The following is a 19,070-nucleotide window of genomic DNA, read 5'->3' as shown; positions in this document are numbered from 1 at the left end:
AAATTGCATTAAATGTTTTCCTAACATTTGTACATTTGACTGTATTGTACCCCTTTAGCACTCACAGCAAGCACTCCATTTAAGACAAATCTTTGTTTTAGTTCATTTATTTGACATCTTAAAGACATGAACTGCAATCATTAAATCATTTGCATAAAACTTATAAAATAAAAAATAATCAAAGCTTTTAATACGCAGCTTTAAAACAAAACATGGGTCATTAACATTCATTTAGCTGCAAAAACCCTGTTAGCTCAAACGTTTAGCAGATTTTGTAAACATAACTTAAAGGAAAGGATTTAAAGAAAATGGGGCGTCCACCAGGGGGCAGCAGAGTCGCAAAAGTCTCCTTTCACCTGCATATGCTCAAACCTGTCCTATTATGAAAAGTAGGTTTTTGATTTAAAAGATTGTATCAGTTATCACTTATCAGGTTACTTTGGGTATAAATAACTCGCTGCAGACCCCACAGAGTGGAGGAATTAAAGAGGCGTCATTGAAAAGGAGCCATACTCTCACAGGTCGACGAAGCCATCCTGTACGGACCCAAGCAGCACACAGAGGGACAAATGTTGTTATTCTTTCTTAAATGATTTGAAGCAGCAGCAGAGTTAAAGGTGGACGGCGTTTCATGGGTTTTTACACATAGTCCCTAGACCTTTTAATGGCACAGCAGAGCATCATGCTGAAGATCATCCCGAAGATCTGCAGAGAGTCACAGGACACAGGAATGTGGCATTAAGAAATAAACCTCAAAGTTTCCATAATTTTGTATTTTGGTTATTTAAAATTTCACAATCTTGATACGTTCATTTTAAATATTTTCTATGATAAAAATGGACCAACCCTGAAAAAAAAAAAAATTACCAATTCCACCTTCTTGAATGTAAATATTTAATATTTTTCTTGTTCTTCTATGAAAGAAAATAGTCCTTGGGGATTGATTTTTTTTGGTGGCATCAGGGCAGGCCAGTCAAATTTCAGGGGCCAAACCAAGTAGAATGTCTAGTTAGTGTGAAACTACCACACAGTTTGGTAGCTAGCCAATAAAAATCATAGCTAGTCATCATCAGACTTCATATTTAGCATTCTGTACTCATGACTGAGCCATAAACTCACCAGTAAAGTGTTTATTGATGTCATATATGAAGTAAGTAGTAATGTCGTTTTTCATAGATTTCTACACATATGAAAGTGTCTTTGCAACCACAGATGTCGCCCCTACTGGGGCCAGGTTTACAACATTTGTGAATTGGCTTTGTTTTTAATAAATAAATCACGAGCCAGACCCACTACTAGAACAATGAGACACTTGGCTTTTTCTAAACCATTTCTAAACCTGACACATTCTAGGCTTTGTGCCAGTTTAACAACCATATGATAGCTTTACTTAAGGTTTCAGTACATGTGCATTAGTGGCAGACTCACCATAATGACTCCAATGCCGATGCCAACTCCACCAATGATGTGCAGCTTGTTGTTAAACACCTCGTCAATAGCAGCGGGACAGCTCTGCAGGAGGGAAGCAGGACCGTGAAGCAAAAACAGGTGTGAGCTCCACATCTTATTTTAAACCAAATGTCTGATGCAAATCTGAGCTTGATTTCTACAAAGCCAGAATACCCTAGAGAAAAATGTTAGCTGTAGCACTTTTTAGTACAAATCTCTTAGATCTTAAAATGTTTAAGTAAAAGTTTACATGATGTGACATGAGAGGTCATCTCCCTTTTGTTGCAGTCTGCCTTACCTTGGTGACGAGGATCTCCAGCCCCTCCTGCTTGGGGCAGATATCTCTGGCAGCATCGATCACCGTTCCTGTTGGACCGCAGCAGTCGAGCTGCAGGGGGGGGGGGGGGGGGGGGAAATAGTCCACACAGGTTAGGCAGTCATCTGTTCTGTTTCAAAATAAGGAAACAAGTTGCATAAAAGGTGTGCAGGTGTGTGTTCTCACTCCAAAGTGGATGAGGCGGAGGGTCTCCTTCAGCGCTGGTTGTTTGGTGTCCTTGTAGTTGGCGTAAGTCTGTTTATAAAACTCTGTGATGTCCTCCACCACCTGAAGACACAGACAAAGTTAACACTCCTGTCAATCAACAAAGAATGTGTGCATACATGCGAGAGACAGAAGGGGAGAGTTAGTTACCCGGTCGCTGTTGGAAAGACCCCAGATCCCGGCAGCCACTTCTGCAGCGAAGATGAGAAGCAGGAAGAAGAAGAACTAAACCGGAAAACAAGAAGATTTGGAGTGTAGACATGATTTTGTTTGGTTATCAGTCCTGAAAGGAAACTGAGTGGGTTTTTACTTTTATCTGTCACTTTTGTCCAAAGTTTCCTCAACCAGTGGTAAAAAACCATAGATTTATGTGTGGTGAACATAACATCAACACTTTAAGTTGTTGTGCACCAGCTCTGCTGTTCACCTTTTCTGTGCACAGAGCTCAAATAACAGATGACTAAGGAAGAGATGACCTGAAATGTAAGTTAAAACTAAAGCCATTTAATATTTAAAATGACGGCTCAGAGTAGATTCACATCCACCAATTTCATATGACCATTTCAATCGCAGGACAAAAACATTTTGTAAAAACATAACAGCGAATCGCCACCAACAGTCACATCACACCGGAGCTGCAGCAGCCAACACGCTTGTGGTGAAATTGAGGAGTCTTTCCTGGTGATCGGTGTGATTACAGCCCAAACATCTCTGAAATGTGCCAACTGAAAAATCTGAGCATGAATTCATGATTCACAGCAAAGTCACCCGTCTTTAATGTAATGTGGAGAACTAAAACACAAAAGAAATCACTCACCAGTCCCAACATGCAAGGAGACTCTTTGATGGCTCCGCAGCATCCCAGGAAACCCACCACCATCATCAGAGCCCCTGCTGCGATCAGGATGTACACGCCTGCAACAAAACATTCAGATGGGCCAGAGGAAACAAGCATTCTGGGGTCACCTGTGCCTTTAAGTTCCCAAGGCCAGTTACAAACAAAGGAGACACGATTAAATTAAAATTTATGCACATAATCTCAACCTCAGTGATATCAGCACCACACTGTTCAAAACATTTAACAAAACATTTTTTTGTTTTGTTAAATGGGATGCGATTCACTCTGATGTTCAATTCAACAGTTTAACATTAGAACTTGATGCTCCATTCTTAGGTTTGTTGTTGACACAGATTTAAAAAAAATTAAAGGATTAAGAACAGGTTCAGTTATCCATGTGACAGTGTAATGCAAGCGTATCTGAGCGAGTGGGTCTGTCTGTGTGTGTGTGGCCCCTCGCCATACCATACAAGGCATGACTTCTTATCAACCAGTCACACCCCGTACAGTTTGCGACCTTTCAACAGACTAACGTGTAAAAAGCAGAAGTGACGAGGCTGCTCACTCCATCGTAGAAGCATGAAACCTAATAACGAGAAACATTTTATCAGCACATACACAAGAAATTGCTGGTACCCTTCGGTCAATGAAAGAAAAACCTCAATGGTCACAGACAAAAGTAATAATAAATAAAAATTCTATAAATGTTAACCAATGAAAGTCAGACATTGCATTTCAACCATGCTTCAATAGAATTATTTAAAAAAAATAAATGCATGGAACAGGCCTGGACAAAAATGATGGTACCCACAAATTAATATTTTGTTGCACAACCTTTCGTTACGATTCCTGTAACTGTCAATGAGACTTCTGCACCACTCAGGAGGTATTATGGTCCACTCCTCATGAGCAAACTTCTCCAGTTGTTTCCGGTTTGAAGGGCGCCTTTTCTAGACAGCATGTTTCAGCTCCTTCCAAAGATGCTCAATAGGATTGGAGGTCAGAGCTCATAGAAGGCCACTTTAAAATAGTCCAATGTTTTCCTCTTAGCCATTCTTGGGTGTTTTTAGCTGTGTGTTTTGGGTCATTGTCCTGTTGCAAGACCCATGACTGTGACCGAGACCAAGCTTTCTGACACTGGCCAGCACATTTCTCTCTATAATCCTTGATAGTCTTGAGATTTCATTGCACCCTGCACAGATTCAAGACACTCTGTACCAGATGCAGCCCCAGAACATAACAAAGCCTCCTCCATGTTTCACAGTAGGGACAGTGTTCTCTTCTAGATATGCTTCATTTTTCTGTCTGTGAACATAGAGCTGATGTGCCTTGACAAAAAGTTCAAATTTTGTCTTATCTGTCCACAGGACAGTCTCCCAGAAGCTTTGTGGCTTGTCAACATGTAGTTTGGCTTATTCCAGTCTGGCTTTTTTATGATTTGTTTTCAACAATGGGGTCTTCCTTGGTTGTCTCCCATGGAGTCCACGTTGGCTCAAACAACGACGCATGGTGCGATCTGACACCGATGTTCCTTGAGCATGAAGTTCAGCTTGGATCTCTTTAAAAGTTTTTCTGGGCTCTTTTGTTACCTTTCGGATTATCCGTCTCTTTGATCTGTCATCAATTTTCCTCCTGCGGCCATGTCCAGGGAGGTTGGCTACAGTCCCATGGATCTTAAATTCTGAATAACATGTGCAACTGTAGTAGGGTTGGGTTTTGATTATTGATTTATCAATTAAAATCAATTCTAGCTTGGATAACGATAATTTAAACTTTTTAAAATTATGCAAAATTGCAAAATGCTTAGCTGTGTCTCTAATAAAACCTCTAACTTTGCTTCACTTCAGCAGCATCAGGTAATGTTCATATGTTGACTAATGACTTTCTTTTGTTTTTGATCTACTGCAGAATATTTTTAAGGTTATCTGCTATAAAATCCCAGGCCAGGAAAATCACCTTCATGTTTTTCTGTTTTATCCTCAGTTACTTTGACACAAAGGCATCTGCTGTGATGCTTACACCTTTGATAAAGTCTCAAGTGTCAGCTTTCTTTTTATAGATATAAAAATATGGATATTTGATACGTGATCAGAATTTTAATATTTCTGACTGAGGCAAATAGAATCGATTCGGGACCTTGTGAATCGGAATCGAATCGATTTTAGAAATCAGTGACAATACCCAGCCCTAAACTGTAGTCACAGGAACATCTAGCTGCTTGGAGATGGTCTTATAGCCTTTACCTTTAACATGCTTGTCTATGATTTTATTTCTAATCTCCTGAGACAACTCTTTCCTTCGCTTTCTCTGGTCCATGTTGAGTGTGGTACACACCATGTCACCAAACACAGTGACTACCTGGAGTCCCATATATAGGACCACTGACTGATTACAAGATTGTAGACACCTTGGATTAACATGTCCCTTTGGTCACATTATTTTCATTCTTTTCTAGGGGTACCATAATTTTTTCCAGACCAGTTTCATGCATTCATTTTTTTTTAATAATTCAATTGAAGCATTGTTGAAAAGCAATGTCTGACTTTCATTGGTTTTAATTTATTATTACTTTTATCAGATTAAAGTTACTTCTGTGACCATTGTGAGTTTCTCTTTCATTGACCAAAGAGTACCAACAATTTTGTCCACGTCTATATATCTTAGCACAAATGACAATCTCAAAAGCATCAACTCTAACAGAACCCATGCTTTGTTTCTAATAAAGTGTCAGTGAGTGTACAAGTGCATGTGGAAGGCCGATTGGAAATCAGCCCTGATTTACCTGCTCAAGCCTTTTAAAAATGTAAATGTACATCAGTGATTTGCATTCTGGCTCATAGGGCTGCTGCCGCTCTGATTCGAACAGACACGAAGGCCTGAGAGGCACCAGAAGCTGTTTTTAATGAGTTATTTATCAAAAACACCTTCAGTCACGATCTGGTGAGTGGGAATCAGCTGCAGGGTGATTTAGAGCGATGATTCGACACTTCAACGGTGACTTCATGAGGATGAATCATAAACAGGCTGTCGGATAACAACAACAGTGAGCGCATGAGCCACACACACAAATACTCCTCCAAAGCCGTTATTAAGATGTTTGTCATGTCAGGCCCGTCCTCCGTCTCCTCTCTGCCCACTTCTCTTATCAGTTTGATGGATGCAACGCACAAAGACGGGAGGGTGGGACAGTTCCTCCGGGAATACAGAAGTCTGAGAACAAAGGAGTCCCTGTGCGCCGGGAAGAATGAGCGCTATGTGTGGAGGGATCTGCTGGGTTGGACGAGCCGCCTCGCTGTGGACCAACTTTGGCCTCAGCTGCCCTCCGAGTGCCCCGCCTCTCTGAGGTCAGGTTATATCCACGTCCAGAGCCCGACAGAGCTAAATGCAGCTGTAGTGCATTTAATTTGAAATTATGACTTCCTCCACAAATATAAAGATTTCATTCTAGAAACAACGCTGTGGTTGTTAATAAACAGGACGAAGTGGTTACTGGGGACTATTTTCAGCTGCAGATTATTCGGCACGGTTTCTGCTGGTTGGAGTGAAATGAGCAGTGTCAGACTTTACATTGATAGGACAGCATGATAAAACGAACAGACTCATAATGTGCGTCAAAGCTACACTACAGACACGTCAGCTGTAATTACAACAACACCCACCACCAGCACTCCATGACAGGTTCAAAGACCATGATAGTGGAGGAGGAGCTGATCATTTCCCCGTCTTTCTGTGCAGTTTGAATCTTTGTATGTTCTTTTTGTTATTTTGTGGTTTATGGTTGTGAGATATCCAAAAATGTAAAAGTGAAGCTGCTGCGATTAAGATGCTTCACCTGTGCTCTATAAAGGGTTCTTGCCATCCTCAAGGTTATTCTCCTTCATGGTCTTTTGTTTCCATGTAAGTGTTTTGCATCCAGGGTTTAACCAGCAGGGGCCTTACCCGTAAAGAAGACAGAGGGCGACTCCTCCCCTTCGAACAGTCCTGCCGTCCTGGAGTCAAAACGCAGCCAGAGTCCCACAGCGAGCACGCCGGTTCCTGCCAGCTGCAAGACGAAAAACATGTTTACTGTCTCTGAAGGAGGTTTAATGTTCTCTCCGTGAGACTATATTCAAATACTAGTGTCATTTTGCACATTTGTCCTCATTTACAGATAAACCACAGAGAAACTCATGTTAAGCAAAAAGATACAGAACTAGCAACTGAGCCAAGAAAAGGACTGAAGTCAGAGAGAAACTGAGCCTCTACACTTCTATCCAACCGCAAGGGTCGCCCCCTGGTGGGCATAAAAAAAACCCCAATGCAGCTGTAAAGGCAGTTTGACGCGGACTTCATTTTTCATACAAGCAGAAGCTATGTCCATGTCTGTGGTCTGAACCTGCAGAAATGCTTCTAAAGCAGGCATTGCAGCACGTGTGACCTTGTTCCTGATGTTTGGAAGAACACTGTGCTCACAACAAGGTAAGTTAACAGAGCCAGCACCACCGGAGCACTTTTTCAAATTGTTATTGAGTTATTATCCACTCTTAAAATAATGAAGGCACATACAGCTCAAGTCTGTCGCATTAACAGACACTTTCATCAAATCCAACAACAGCTGTAGGCGCGGGTCGATAATTCCGGGGGTCTAAGACACAGGCAACACATTACCAGTTAGATACAGAGAGAAGAAGTGAAAAGCCCGAATGAGGCTGGATTTGAGAAGTATCACCTGACTGAAACCACAGGGCTCACCTGGACCTGCCTCACAGCACTCCACTGTCATTACACTGTATACTCGAACGATGACCGTAGAAAAAAATAAAGCACACAACAAAAGAACAAAGGAAAAGATGCTGCAGTGTACAGTACATCAGAGGCAACTTTATCCTAAACATCTGAGTTAACTCATAAGAACCAGACTATAACAGCACGATAATCTGAGACGTGCAGGAACAAGGAGAGTATTTGATGTGAACGTTATTTAGAGATTGGGGGTTAAACAACATGCAGAGACATGAAGAGGTGGACACCCACACAGTGGCAGCTGATCGAGTATAAAGCATCCTACCTTAGACAATAACCAGATTAATCCTGCTTTGCAGTGATTTACAACTGAGGTTGTGTTAAAAAACACAGAAAACTACGGAGACCATGAACTCATCCCTGAACTTATGGACCCATCATAGTCATTTAGACAGGTGTTCAAAAACAGCTGCTCAGAGCAAAATGAAAGAACTGGCTTTTGTAAGGTATGATGATGTGATGCTTCACTGTTGCAAAACTATGTGCAGCTAGTATGGAATGCAATGGTTTCATATTCAAATCAAAGTATGTTAGTGTGGATGAATAAGAATCCCTTTCATTGAAGGTGAACATGAGGCTAACGTTTGAGGAATGAAGTTCGACTTGCTGCCCGGCTTATTCTCCTGAATCCAGACCAACCCAATCACAGAGGAGCCATCCAGGAAACATGACTTCAGTACATGTGGAGCCTCTGCACAACGGAGACTTAGATATGAAGGCATCCACAGATAAATAAATGACAGCCATACTTTGTCTCAAACAGTAATTACCCACTACCATGACTCAGAATCACCTCAGCAACCACAAAACAGTTTACATCAACTCTTTGTTGCCACCCAAATAACTCCCATAATGTCCTGCAGCATGACGCTGACGTCTGTTGTTGTGCAACAGGGAGTATATGAAGCACACCATAAAGCATTCAGGCCGAATGGCAACACTTTGCCCCAACATGTCCTCCGTCTGGTTCCTCCTACGGTCTGCTGACCATGATTCAGGATTTTGGTTTTTTGGGGTGTGGGTGCTATCTGTAAATCAAGGTCTTGAATTCTCTCTTGAAAGTTTGACTAACTCAAATATAACTCCAAATACAATTCCAAAATACTTGGCAAATTAAAATTTTGAGATATCAAAAAAAAAAAAAAAAAATTAACTAAATAAAGAGTGAAATAGACTAAAAAATAAATAAATAATAATAATAATTCACGTGGAGTGTGAGGCATAAATTATGATCAGTTATTCTTTTAGGAATTCTAGAAATGGTTGCCAAATCATACAAAAACTCGCCAGTTTCCCCTTTCTATCAAATCTTATCTGCTCCACCCTGGCCACAGACACCATCTCATTAAGCCACCTGTTAAAACACGGGGCCGAAGAAGACCGCCACTGTAAAAGAATAAGTTTCTTTGCAGCCAGCATACCCATTGTAATTATCTGTTTTTGTGAAAAGGAAAAAGATTCGACTGATGCAAATGATCCAAGTATGGCCAATGTACCATCACGTGGTATTTTTTTCCTAAATTGGTTTGAAAACCACATAAAAATCTGGCTCCAAAAAGCATTCAAAACAGGGCAATGCCAAAATAAATGTGCAAGGGAACCTTCACCAACTTTACATCTGTCACATAAGGGAGATACAGAATTATAGATCCGGTTAAGTTTGAGTTTAGAAAAGTGTAGTCTATGAATGACTTTAAACTGGATTAGTTTATATCTGGCATTTATTGAGCCTTTCTGAATATTGGACAAACAATTTGATCATTGCTCTTCAGACAGAGAGACCCCGAGGTCTTCAGCCCATGTTTTCCTAATTCGGTCGGAATCAACTGGGATTGTAAAGCACTTAACAAACTGAGATATCAAATGTTTAAAATTTGCTTTCCGAATTATATCAAAGTATGTATAACTTCGTGGCTTCAGTGGAAAGTCTGAAAAGTTTTGTTGAACAAAATTCCTTATTTGAAGATAACAAAAAAAATGTGATTGAGGTAACTGAAACTTTTCTTGAAGTTGAAGGAAGGACATAAATTTGTCATCTGTATATAAGTCCTCAATGTATTTCAATCCCTTCCCCCCCCCCCAATTCTAAAAACACCCTATCCATTTTACCTGGTTTAAACACGTAGTTATGTATTATTGGCATTCCTACTGAAAAATCAGGTAGTTTGAGAGATTTCCTCATTTGACTTAATATCTTTAAGGAGTGTTTAACAACAAAATTACGACTGAGCGAATTATTACAAGAACCCGTGTTAGAAAACAATAAGACCGGTAATGAGGCTTCAGATACTGTTGTTGCCTCTACCTGGAGCCAGATCGGAAGCTTGTCATGACAATAATCAATAGGCCAACCCCACTGCCAGTACAATAGAGCTCTTGAATTTGCTGCCCGATAATAATGTCTAAACACAGGGAGACCTAACCCCCCGCAGGAAGTGTTTTTTTGAAGATGAGCCATGGATATCCGAGGGGGTTTTCCTGCCCAAATGAATGAGTGAATCAATGAATCAAGCTGCTTAAAAAATTTAAGTGGCAAATGAATAGGAAGGTTTTGAAAGTTGAAGGTCTTTTTCTTTTTTTTTTTTCTTTTTTTTCTTTTTTTCTCTTTTTTTTTCTCCTTTCATGCTTATAAGTTCACAAATGTTAAAGACAGTAATTGTTCTCGGTTGATTTGTATAAGCATGTTATGTTTAATTTAAATGCAGAAATAAAATTTAAGAAAAAAAAAATTTGAGATATCAACTCAAAATTTTAAATTACTTCTGTCTGACAATTCTACCCTGTTGGACAGCTTTATTTTTCTAGCCAGCGTTAGCTCACCAAGGCATACAAATAATATGACAACGAGCGTAGCAGCTTACCTTGTTTTTTAATGTCATTGGGAAAAATTCCCTTTCATTGTTAGTTTTGTATGCTAGCATTAGCTAGTGTACCATCCTTTTATTGTTGTTAACCAGAATCCTTAACAAAGAAACACTTTAATATGGGCGTTAGAGGCAACAGAGGGTTAGAGTTAAATAACAATCTGTTAAAATGTTTCAAGTAGCAAATATTTAATTCATTAAAAAGTATTAGCTAACATGCTGAAGCACAGCTGTAAATTCCCAACTGAGTTGGAGGATCATCACGCCATTGTTTTCTGTAAAATACTAGACGTTCATTAAACCCACAGCACAAGTTGACTGGCTGTACTGTGAACACTGTAGTGCCAGGTTATCAAATAAATGCTCCAACAGATAAAACATGAAGATGAATACTCGTAGGCGAGGCCTGTAGTCAATTGCAAGATAAACTCCCTACAGAGACTAAAACAGCATCAGGCTGTAAACATGTAGGAGAATTAGAGGCATCAGCTGCATAATTCATACACCTCTAAAAGCAAACACCATTGCTTTCATTCACTTTTATCACACAACTGTGCTTTTCAGGCTCCATGTCAGATTAACCTGTAAGTCAGTCATCCAAACTGGGATGCACAGACTTGCCTGAAACATCATAAGGAGGGTCATTTTATATAACGCCTTGGGCTGCTCGACTTAGTGTGACCTCAATGTGAGTAAACTGAAAGTAGAAATCTTCCAGCAATCAGAGCCACACCTGTAACTGTCAGCATGTGACATCATCCCATCGCTGGTTTGTCAGCGTTAAGTCAGCCAGGCACACCTTATGATCATCATCAGTAAATCTTTCCAAACGTAGCCTCGAGCTTAAAGAACGCAGGATCAGTTTGCTTTATTTGCCTTGCAGTCGTTGTCTGATCCAACCACTCGCTCTGTAAAGAATGGAGGTTTAAGCCTCTGCACCTTTCACTAGTGTCACTCAGTCTCAACGCAACTTTCCACTTCATCTCTACACTGCGTTGCAATAAACAGGGCTAGAATAGCAGGAGTCCATGTTAACATGAAAATAGAGCATTTTAAAATATCCGTCATAGACAGCAGAAGTCAGAAATGACCCCATCATGTTGTGAAAGTAAAGTACCACATGTCTGTGAAGGTTCTCAGTCATCCAGGTCATCGTAGTCAAAGGAGCTTGCAAAGAAAAGCGTCTGGACTTCTTTAAGTTACTTGAAGATGTTTCACACCTTGGCTCAGGCGATTAGAGGATCATCAGGGGGTCCTTTTGTCCCTCTGTGGGGGGTTACTCCCACTAGGTTTATATCTGGGACTCTCCACCATTTGACCTTAGAACTGAAGAAGCTTCTCGGATGAGAGGTGAAACGTCTTCAAGCAACTTAAAGAAGTCCAGACGCTTTTCTTTGCAAGCTCCTTTGACTAAAGTACCACATCTTACCTGCTACTGTTTGAATGCAAGTATTAGTTAATGTATGATGGATAACTTTCCACTCATTCTTCATTTAATCATCCCTATCTAATTATATATAGTATATTGTCCAGACTAGTCAGCAGATATTCAAATGAATCTCTTCACAGATCAATAGATTTAAATTCCAGTATCTGTATATGAATATTGAGACATCATCAATGCGCTACCATTAACTGCAGTTCCTCTTGTCCACTTGAGTCGATCCCTGTCTACACTCAGGTTACAACATCCCGCTTTACTTTAAAAAAAAAAACAAAAAAAAAAAAAAACACAAACAAAACAAACAAAAAAAAAAAATCATGTTTACAGGCAGCTATGAAAACTATTTTAGTCTCTGTGGGTAGTTTCAGCTTTCATAACTGCAGGTGGCAACTTTATCACGAACCATGAGCCTCCTAGACACTAATCTGAGGGAGTAAACTCAATTTTCAGCCAAGTTTAGAAGAATGATCTTACAAATCATACGGCTTCATGTAGGGCACGCACAGTCCACTTCAGTTTCAGTAAAGTAAAGTGAAAATCGCTGGTTATGAACAATAGCAGAGTTCATGTGAGAAGCCTTCTCACATCGCTCTCACGCTTGTCTAGTGCACCATTACCAACATTTGCAGAATATTTAACATGAATTAACCCAAATAAACATTTGTCATTAATTTGTAACAATAAAAAAAAAAAAAAAGGGATATAGAAAAAAGGAAAGGACGTCTGGCATCCTGAATGCTGGGGATGTTGGTATTAGTGAACCACAAACACTCTAGGGACTCGACTGTTGTGTGTGGAGGAGATGAAAACAGCATTTTCCCCTGAGGTTCATGTTGGCTCTCATTAACCACAGAGCTGCTCTGCAGCACTATTAGCCATGCAGAAACAACAATAACCATGACGAGGTTAGTTTGGGAGTTCTGGCGATGCACAGGCTGGTACCACCTAACAGCAAATCAAAAGTAGAATTTCTCCCATGTTTTGGAAAATAAAACTGCAGTTTTTGTGAATGGAGTCTGGTGAAGTGTAACTGTAACTGCTTGTGAGGACAGGTGAAGCAAAACTGATTCCAGGTGTGATAAAAAAAAAAAATTAGTGGTGCTGTTGAACCTACAGCTCTTCACACTGTGGGAAACTTCTTCAGGTTAATAATCAGAAACACTCGAGGCCGACTCAATGTAAAATCAGTCTAATCTCACGTTTGTGTTTGGAGGAGGGGGCCAATAGACGAACTTAAATTAGAGGGCAGGGTGGTCCACCAATGAGATGGAGTCCTACAGGACAAAAGACCATTTAACAGCCGGAGGTGACGCACTGCAGAGACACAGATACACATTTTCCAGTCGCCTGGAAGTTTATCACTCACTCCAGTCCTCTCATCAGTGCTGGCATAAATTTCTGACAGGTGCACATTGTAAAATAATGACCTGACATCCTAGCAGCGCAGCTTCAGCACACCTGAGTCATATGCAAATCATGTCTTTTCTTAATATATACACCGTTTAAACTTAGTAGGTCAGACTTACACCTCGGGTTTTACCTCATGTCTAACCGGTTTTTATTTGCATTTATCAAAACCATTTAAAAAGCATTCCAGTTGAACTGTAGTGGTTGAAGCTTCTGTTACCGTCCCTGTATATTCCCCACCTCGTGGTCCACAACCCACAGTTTGAGAACTGTTTCTTTGCAAGCAGTTTTGCTTAAAATAGTTAATGCCATTTATTCACAGTCTGTTTAAAATCTGTGATTTTTAGACTTGATTCTGTAATTTCTGTAAAATCCCTCATCCTGGAGATGAATCAGGAGGCTTGGGGATCATTCACTCTCTCACCTGTATGTGTGTGACGTCACCTTAACATAAAAGTGGCTCAAAGCTACCCGGCCAGTTCTCTTTGTTCTGTCCTGCATGCTGCATGCACTGCACCAAACCACCAAGTCAGGCTGTAATTTCATGCTGCCCTACAGTCACTGCAGTTCTTGAGCAAATTAGCCACTCGTTTATCTTGCTCTTTCATTTTGAGTCGCTCTGCACGTTTTCCAAGCATGTCCATCTGTCTGCAGTCAAGGAAATGACATTCTTCGGTCTCCTGCCCATCTTCATTCCTTCGCCTTAAACTGCATTAACTTTTGAATCAGTTTTAGCAAATATGTCAAAACTCAGATGTGCCGTGTCATTCCATGTCAGTTCCACCTGACCATCTACCTGACCATAAAGGGAAACATTTTTAGGAAATTCCATCTAGAAAATTCCTTAAGCTCCTGCAACAGTGAGTCATCAATCACTCATCCATCTGACCACAATTCACAAGCCCCCCCCCCATCCTTCAGTATGACGTGATGATTTCACATATTTTAATGGCCGTGGTTGCCACAGACCATGTACTCATAATACTCCTGAAGTCAAATCCTTTTGCATCGGAGGTGACCGAGATTGTGACCATTTCAAAGGCACCAGAACTTCTCGACAGTCTTGTGATGGACTGTGAGGTTGATAAACTGTCACAGCACTGATGATTTAGTTTGCAGAAGCAACAAACTGCAGCATTTACAGAGATTAGTGTGGGACATAAAATAAAGACTGGAAGCGAATTAAAAGCAAAGATTTGTGAGCTGAAACTCCCCAGAAGGAAGTGCTACGTGGGTTTGCGTGAGGCCACTTTGATTCTTTCAAAGAGCCTCGATGACAAAAGCACAAATTTAATGATGGTTTTAGAGGTTTGAAGCTCCCAAAACATCAAAAATAGTCAAATTATTAAAGATTTTGTGGCTCCAGCCAAACATAAACTCTGCCTGTGTTTTAGATTGTGAGTCTTTCCTGAAATCTGATCCAGTCACAGAAACCATCAAACAATCAAACAAAGCAGCATAATCCAAAGCAACCAAACCACTTCAGTCCACTCACTAAACCAGGCTACGTACCCAGAAGAGAAAGTTGAAGATAAACACCAGGTACTTGATGCACTGTTGTCTCTTCATGGTGCTCGGACCTGTTTATATCTTCTTACGCAGAAAAATGGAAGAAAAAGCGCCCTGAGTGTCACACAGTGAGGAGGAGAAGGAGAATGAAGAGAGGTGACAGAGAGAGGCAGCTTTTGTTGTGAGCCACACCCTGCTGAGCACTCACCTGGCTGAGGGAGGAGCTAGAGGGGCACACATCCAATCGGATGTGTGCTGCATAACCCAGCTTGTCTAACACAGGTGAAGGCATTTAACACCTCTTGACTTTTCTAAATACTCATGAAAGGTGCCTCAGTACTTCTTGTATTACCTCCTTTAACACTTCCTTTATGAAACAAGATGTCAACTCCTAACTCACTGTGGACCACCATTAATTAAAAACCTTCATATACCTCACATGTGGCTCATAAATGTTAATCGACACTGTGTTTCCCAGTTTGATTGGCTGCTAGACTTGAGGCTGAGAGAAAATCTGCTTCCTGTGTGAAGAACAAAGATTTATATCAAATGATTCAGTTTAAAGTTTGATTATCTTTCATTTATGTGGCTTCAATAACAGCCTTTAAATCAAAGTGGCCACACCACTAATGTCAGTCTTCCATGGGGATGAATTATTACCCACAGTACAATTCATAGAAAGGTTTAAACCATCCATAGAGAGCACAGAGGCTGTAAACATGTTTATTTCTGCTTTTTTTTAGGTGACATCATGCAAATACTGTTCAAGAGCAGTCTGCCAATTTGGACATGATACAACCGCCGGTTGCTAGGGAAATAATGTGGCAGTAGTTCCTGGAGGTTTCTGCCTCTCTCTAAAGAAGCTGCTGCACCAAAAACCTCCTTCTGGTTTCTTTGGTTGTCTGCAGTTTGTCTGCAATTACTCTAAACTACTAAAGCAGTTAAAGCAGTAAAGGTTGGAAAATTGGAAATGGACAAGATTCGCCTTCAAAGTAAAAGCTGTGTCTGAGCGCTGCAGCCAATGTGTTACAAAGGGGACAACCTTTAATTTGAAGGGAAATCCTTTTTTCACTGTCTCACTACAGCTCAGAGAGTAGCTGGAGAGGAAATCTACATGCAAACTTCCAAAGCAACCACAAGGTTTTTGGCAACAGGTTGGGGAATACTTAATTTTCCCAAGCAACAGGTGGCTGCCAGGGTGGTTGTCACTGACTGGTCTCTAGGTCTGTGTAACCGAAGCTTTAACAATCACATTCTCAGCAACCACTGGTCAGGGAACCCAGTTTCCCCTCATGACACGTGGTCTCTAAGTCCGTTTGACTCGAGGTGTCCAAGTTAACATCAAGTGTCTGCAAAGCCTCATTAAAGTTAACCCTATATCATAGAGCGACCATATTTTGATTTCCAAAAAAGAGGACACTTGCGCCAGTCACAAAGAACTTTAATAATACAGTTTGCTTAAAGAAAACGTTAACATATTTAAACTATGCCTTCTCTGTGCGGTTAATGAATGGTGAAATAAAAATATGTCATATAAGCTTTTAGAAGTCAGCGTGTGCAAAAAAAGAGGACAGTTGGTCATCACAATAATGTTGGTGACGCTGCAGCTAACCAATCACATTGTCTCAGCGTTCAATTACAATTAGCCCAGAATTTGGCTCATGCTATTAAAAACTATCTCTAGCAAACCAACATGAGTAACAAAAAACCCCCCAAAAAACCCAACTTGATAATATATTTATTATATTATATAAATCAATAAAGGAAACACTTGAAATGCTTAGCGTTTGTTTCAGAAGAGGTTTATGTAAACAAAGGCACTTCTTTCTCTCGTCCCTCACATTTCAAAGCTATAATATCACAGCAGTTTAATCACGTTATTGCAATGCAGGAATAATGCCAACATGGGGATCTCAGATAAGTTGGGCAGTTTAATACTGGAGTCTGTGGAAACTGCCTCACTCTATAGGGCCTCCAGTGGATGCTAGAGGACTGCAGTTTCTGGGACTTGCTTAGCCGTAACTGATTCTAATTGGAATAAAGCATTTTAAAAGTATGCTCTTTGATTGAAAAGAAACAAAGAGAAACAAACATGTTGAGTGCTGTTTTTAAGATAAAAACACTCTTCCAGTTTAACCTCTGTGCTGCACAGCTGGACTCATGCTGTCAGTTTTACCTCCATACTCCTGCGTTTGGCTTTAAAAACAGATAAAAAAAAAAAAGACGAGCTGTTTCAGAGGAATCACAAACAAAAACTCCACAGGTGTATCCTCACACCTCTTGGGAGACTCATTGTTTGCTGCAGTAACTCAACGCTGCATCGGCTCCCAGTGGACCCAGTGAAACCAACAACGCCGGCTTTGTTGTCGGCCTCCGTTATCTCTCCCCGCCTGTCTTTTGTTCGTCACTCTCATTCTCTCTAAGGATGTCTTTAGTGATAAGCTGCTGTTGTTTGTTGAGCTCAAACTCTGATGGCTTGACTGAACTCGATCATTCATCAGAGAAAGTGAGTGAGCAGCTCGACATAAATGAGTGAAAAAAACTGGTACAAATAATTTAATCCTTAAAAAGATTTGTTCTGCTCATTTTCAGCTCCATGTTTTTATTCGTAGACTCCATCAGAGGAGCTTTGGATGATTCACAGTTCAAAATAATCCCCATCTGTCCTGTGCTGAATGATATGAAGCTTATCAACAATAGCTTACCAGAGTCAATAAGGAAGCACTTAATATTCCACTTTAATGTCCCATATGGAACAAATCAGACATTTGATTCCCTTTAACTCAGTTCATATAGTCCAGGGTGTACCCTGCTTTTCAGACCCTGAGATGGATAGCTAGATTAGAAGATGGTTGATGGATGGTTGATTTATTTCAGATTTTTAACCTTTTCTTTTTTCATTTTCAATATGAGTTTGTAGTGTGGTAGTAAAAATACGTTTTAAAAAACGATAAGATTTGTGAGAGTTTTTTCATTTTAATAATAAAAAAGAAGTTATTTCTTTGAACTGATGGATGAATTTAAAATGTACATCAGGACTTTTAACATGTAAAGGAGTGTTTTACATTCCTGAGGTGGAGGTGTGGACCCGAGGCTGGCCCTTCGACCCTTTGACCTCTGCCCTGAGAAATCATTCAGACTTTTAAGGAGCCATCCTTCAGACTGCCTTAAGCTTCCTCGCTGCACAGGACACCTGAGTAGGAGGTGAAAGCACTGATTAGGCAACCGCTCTGTCTTTGAATGACGTGTTAGGCTCATCTACGCCCCCTACTGGATTTCTGAACTACTGCAAAACCAACGAAACTTTAAAGTCACCAGAAATGAACACCATCAACTAGCAGGCTGTTTAGTACTCTGAGGAACACCGAAGCTGTTCCGGTGGTTTGTCGTGTGTCTGCACTTTATTGACGCTTTCCGTGGGGTTTTCCTTTAATTTGTCAGCTGTCTACAGCTGCTGCAACAGCATCCCAGAATGTCAGAAACAAGAAAACAGAAAAATGCGAAGTGCGGTTTTAGTGGATAGTTACACAAACACAAAATTAATATTATCAGCTTCATATAAAAGAGCACACACAAACCGGAACGACTTTAAACAAAACACACTAGTGTTCAAAATGCCATAGGCTAAATCAAAACAAAACGCTCCTCGGTTCATCTCTGTTAAACACAAACCACATCACACAAAAATACATTTTCATCTTTCCAGGCTCAAATTTGAGAGATGAAGACTTATTTCTGTGCGCAAATGAATAAACACGGGCGGCTGGAGCTTTAAATATTTCATCCCGCGTGTTTAAACTTACCCAGAAGACGAAGTTGAAGATGAAGAGCGCGTACTTTACGCACAGCTCCCAGCTAGTTAGAGCCGTCATCCCTGCGGAGTGTTCAGCCGTGTTTGGACTAATTCAGTCTTGAAATTATCTCCTATTTCTCGCTCAGTGATGTTCGTGGTTCCTGCTGTCGACCTGTCGCCGTTTGCTCGGCTCTGCTCAGACAGCCTCCGATCAGATCAGCTGCTGCTGGGAGGAAACAGACCATCGACTGCTCGACACCCACAGAGAGAGAGAGAGAGAGAGATCTCTGTACGTCTTTGTCTTTTGTTTGGACTTTTGTTCATCACAGGACCGAACATCAAACTTCTGAATAAAACAATTCTCCAGATTTATTAAAAACGAAACCACAAGTCTAACAAAAATCCCGTTTCCGTCAAATCTACAGAGAACAGCCTCAGAAACT

General features: G+C 40.6%; 1 protein-coding gene across 2 annotated transcripts; it reads right to left on the bottom strand.

The window, feature by feature from the left end:
• Window positions 1-91: 91 nt before the first annotated feature.
• Window positions 92-18,870, bottom strand: LOC113008580 (CD9 antigen-like). 2 transcript variants are annotated; one of them, XM_026146043.2, is made up of 8 exons: window positions 18,638-18,870; window positions 6,768-6,870; window positions 2,808-2,905; window positions 2,141-2,215; window positions 1,952-2,053; window positions 1,748-1,837; window positions 1,429-1,512; window positions 92-705 (listed from the first exon to the last, which is right to left on the bottom strand). In XM_026146043.2, exons 1-8 carry the CDS (start codon window positions 18,704-18,706, stop codon window positions 640-642), a joined length of 687 nt encoding a protein of 228 aa, XP_026001828.1. In that variant the 5' UTR covers window positions 18,707-18,870; the 3' UTR covers window positions 92-639. The 2 variants fall into 2 exon arrangements, with proteins under 2 accessions (XP_026001828.1, XP_026001829.1); XM_026146044.2 differs by lacking the exon at window positions 18,638-18,870 and adding an exon at window positions 14,838-15,035.
• Between the last annotated feature and the right edge of the window lie 200 nt (window positions 18,871-19,070).

Source organism: Astatotilapia calliptera, chromosome 17 (assembly GCF_964374335.1).
Source record: "Astatotilapia calliptera chromosome 17, fAstCal68.1, whole genome shotgun sequence".
NCBI lineage: Eukaryota > Metazoa > Chordata > Actinopteri > Cichliformes > Cichlidae > Astatotilapia > Astatotilapia calliptera.
The sequence above is the reverse complement of the archived record's forward strand: the minus strand, read 5'-3'. Positions and strand labels throughout refer to the sequence as shown.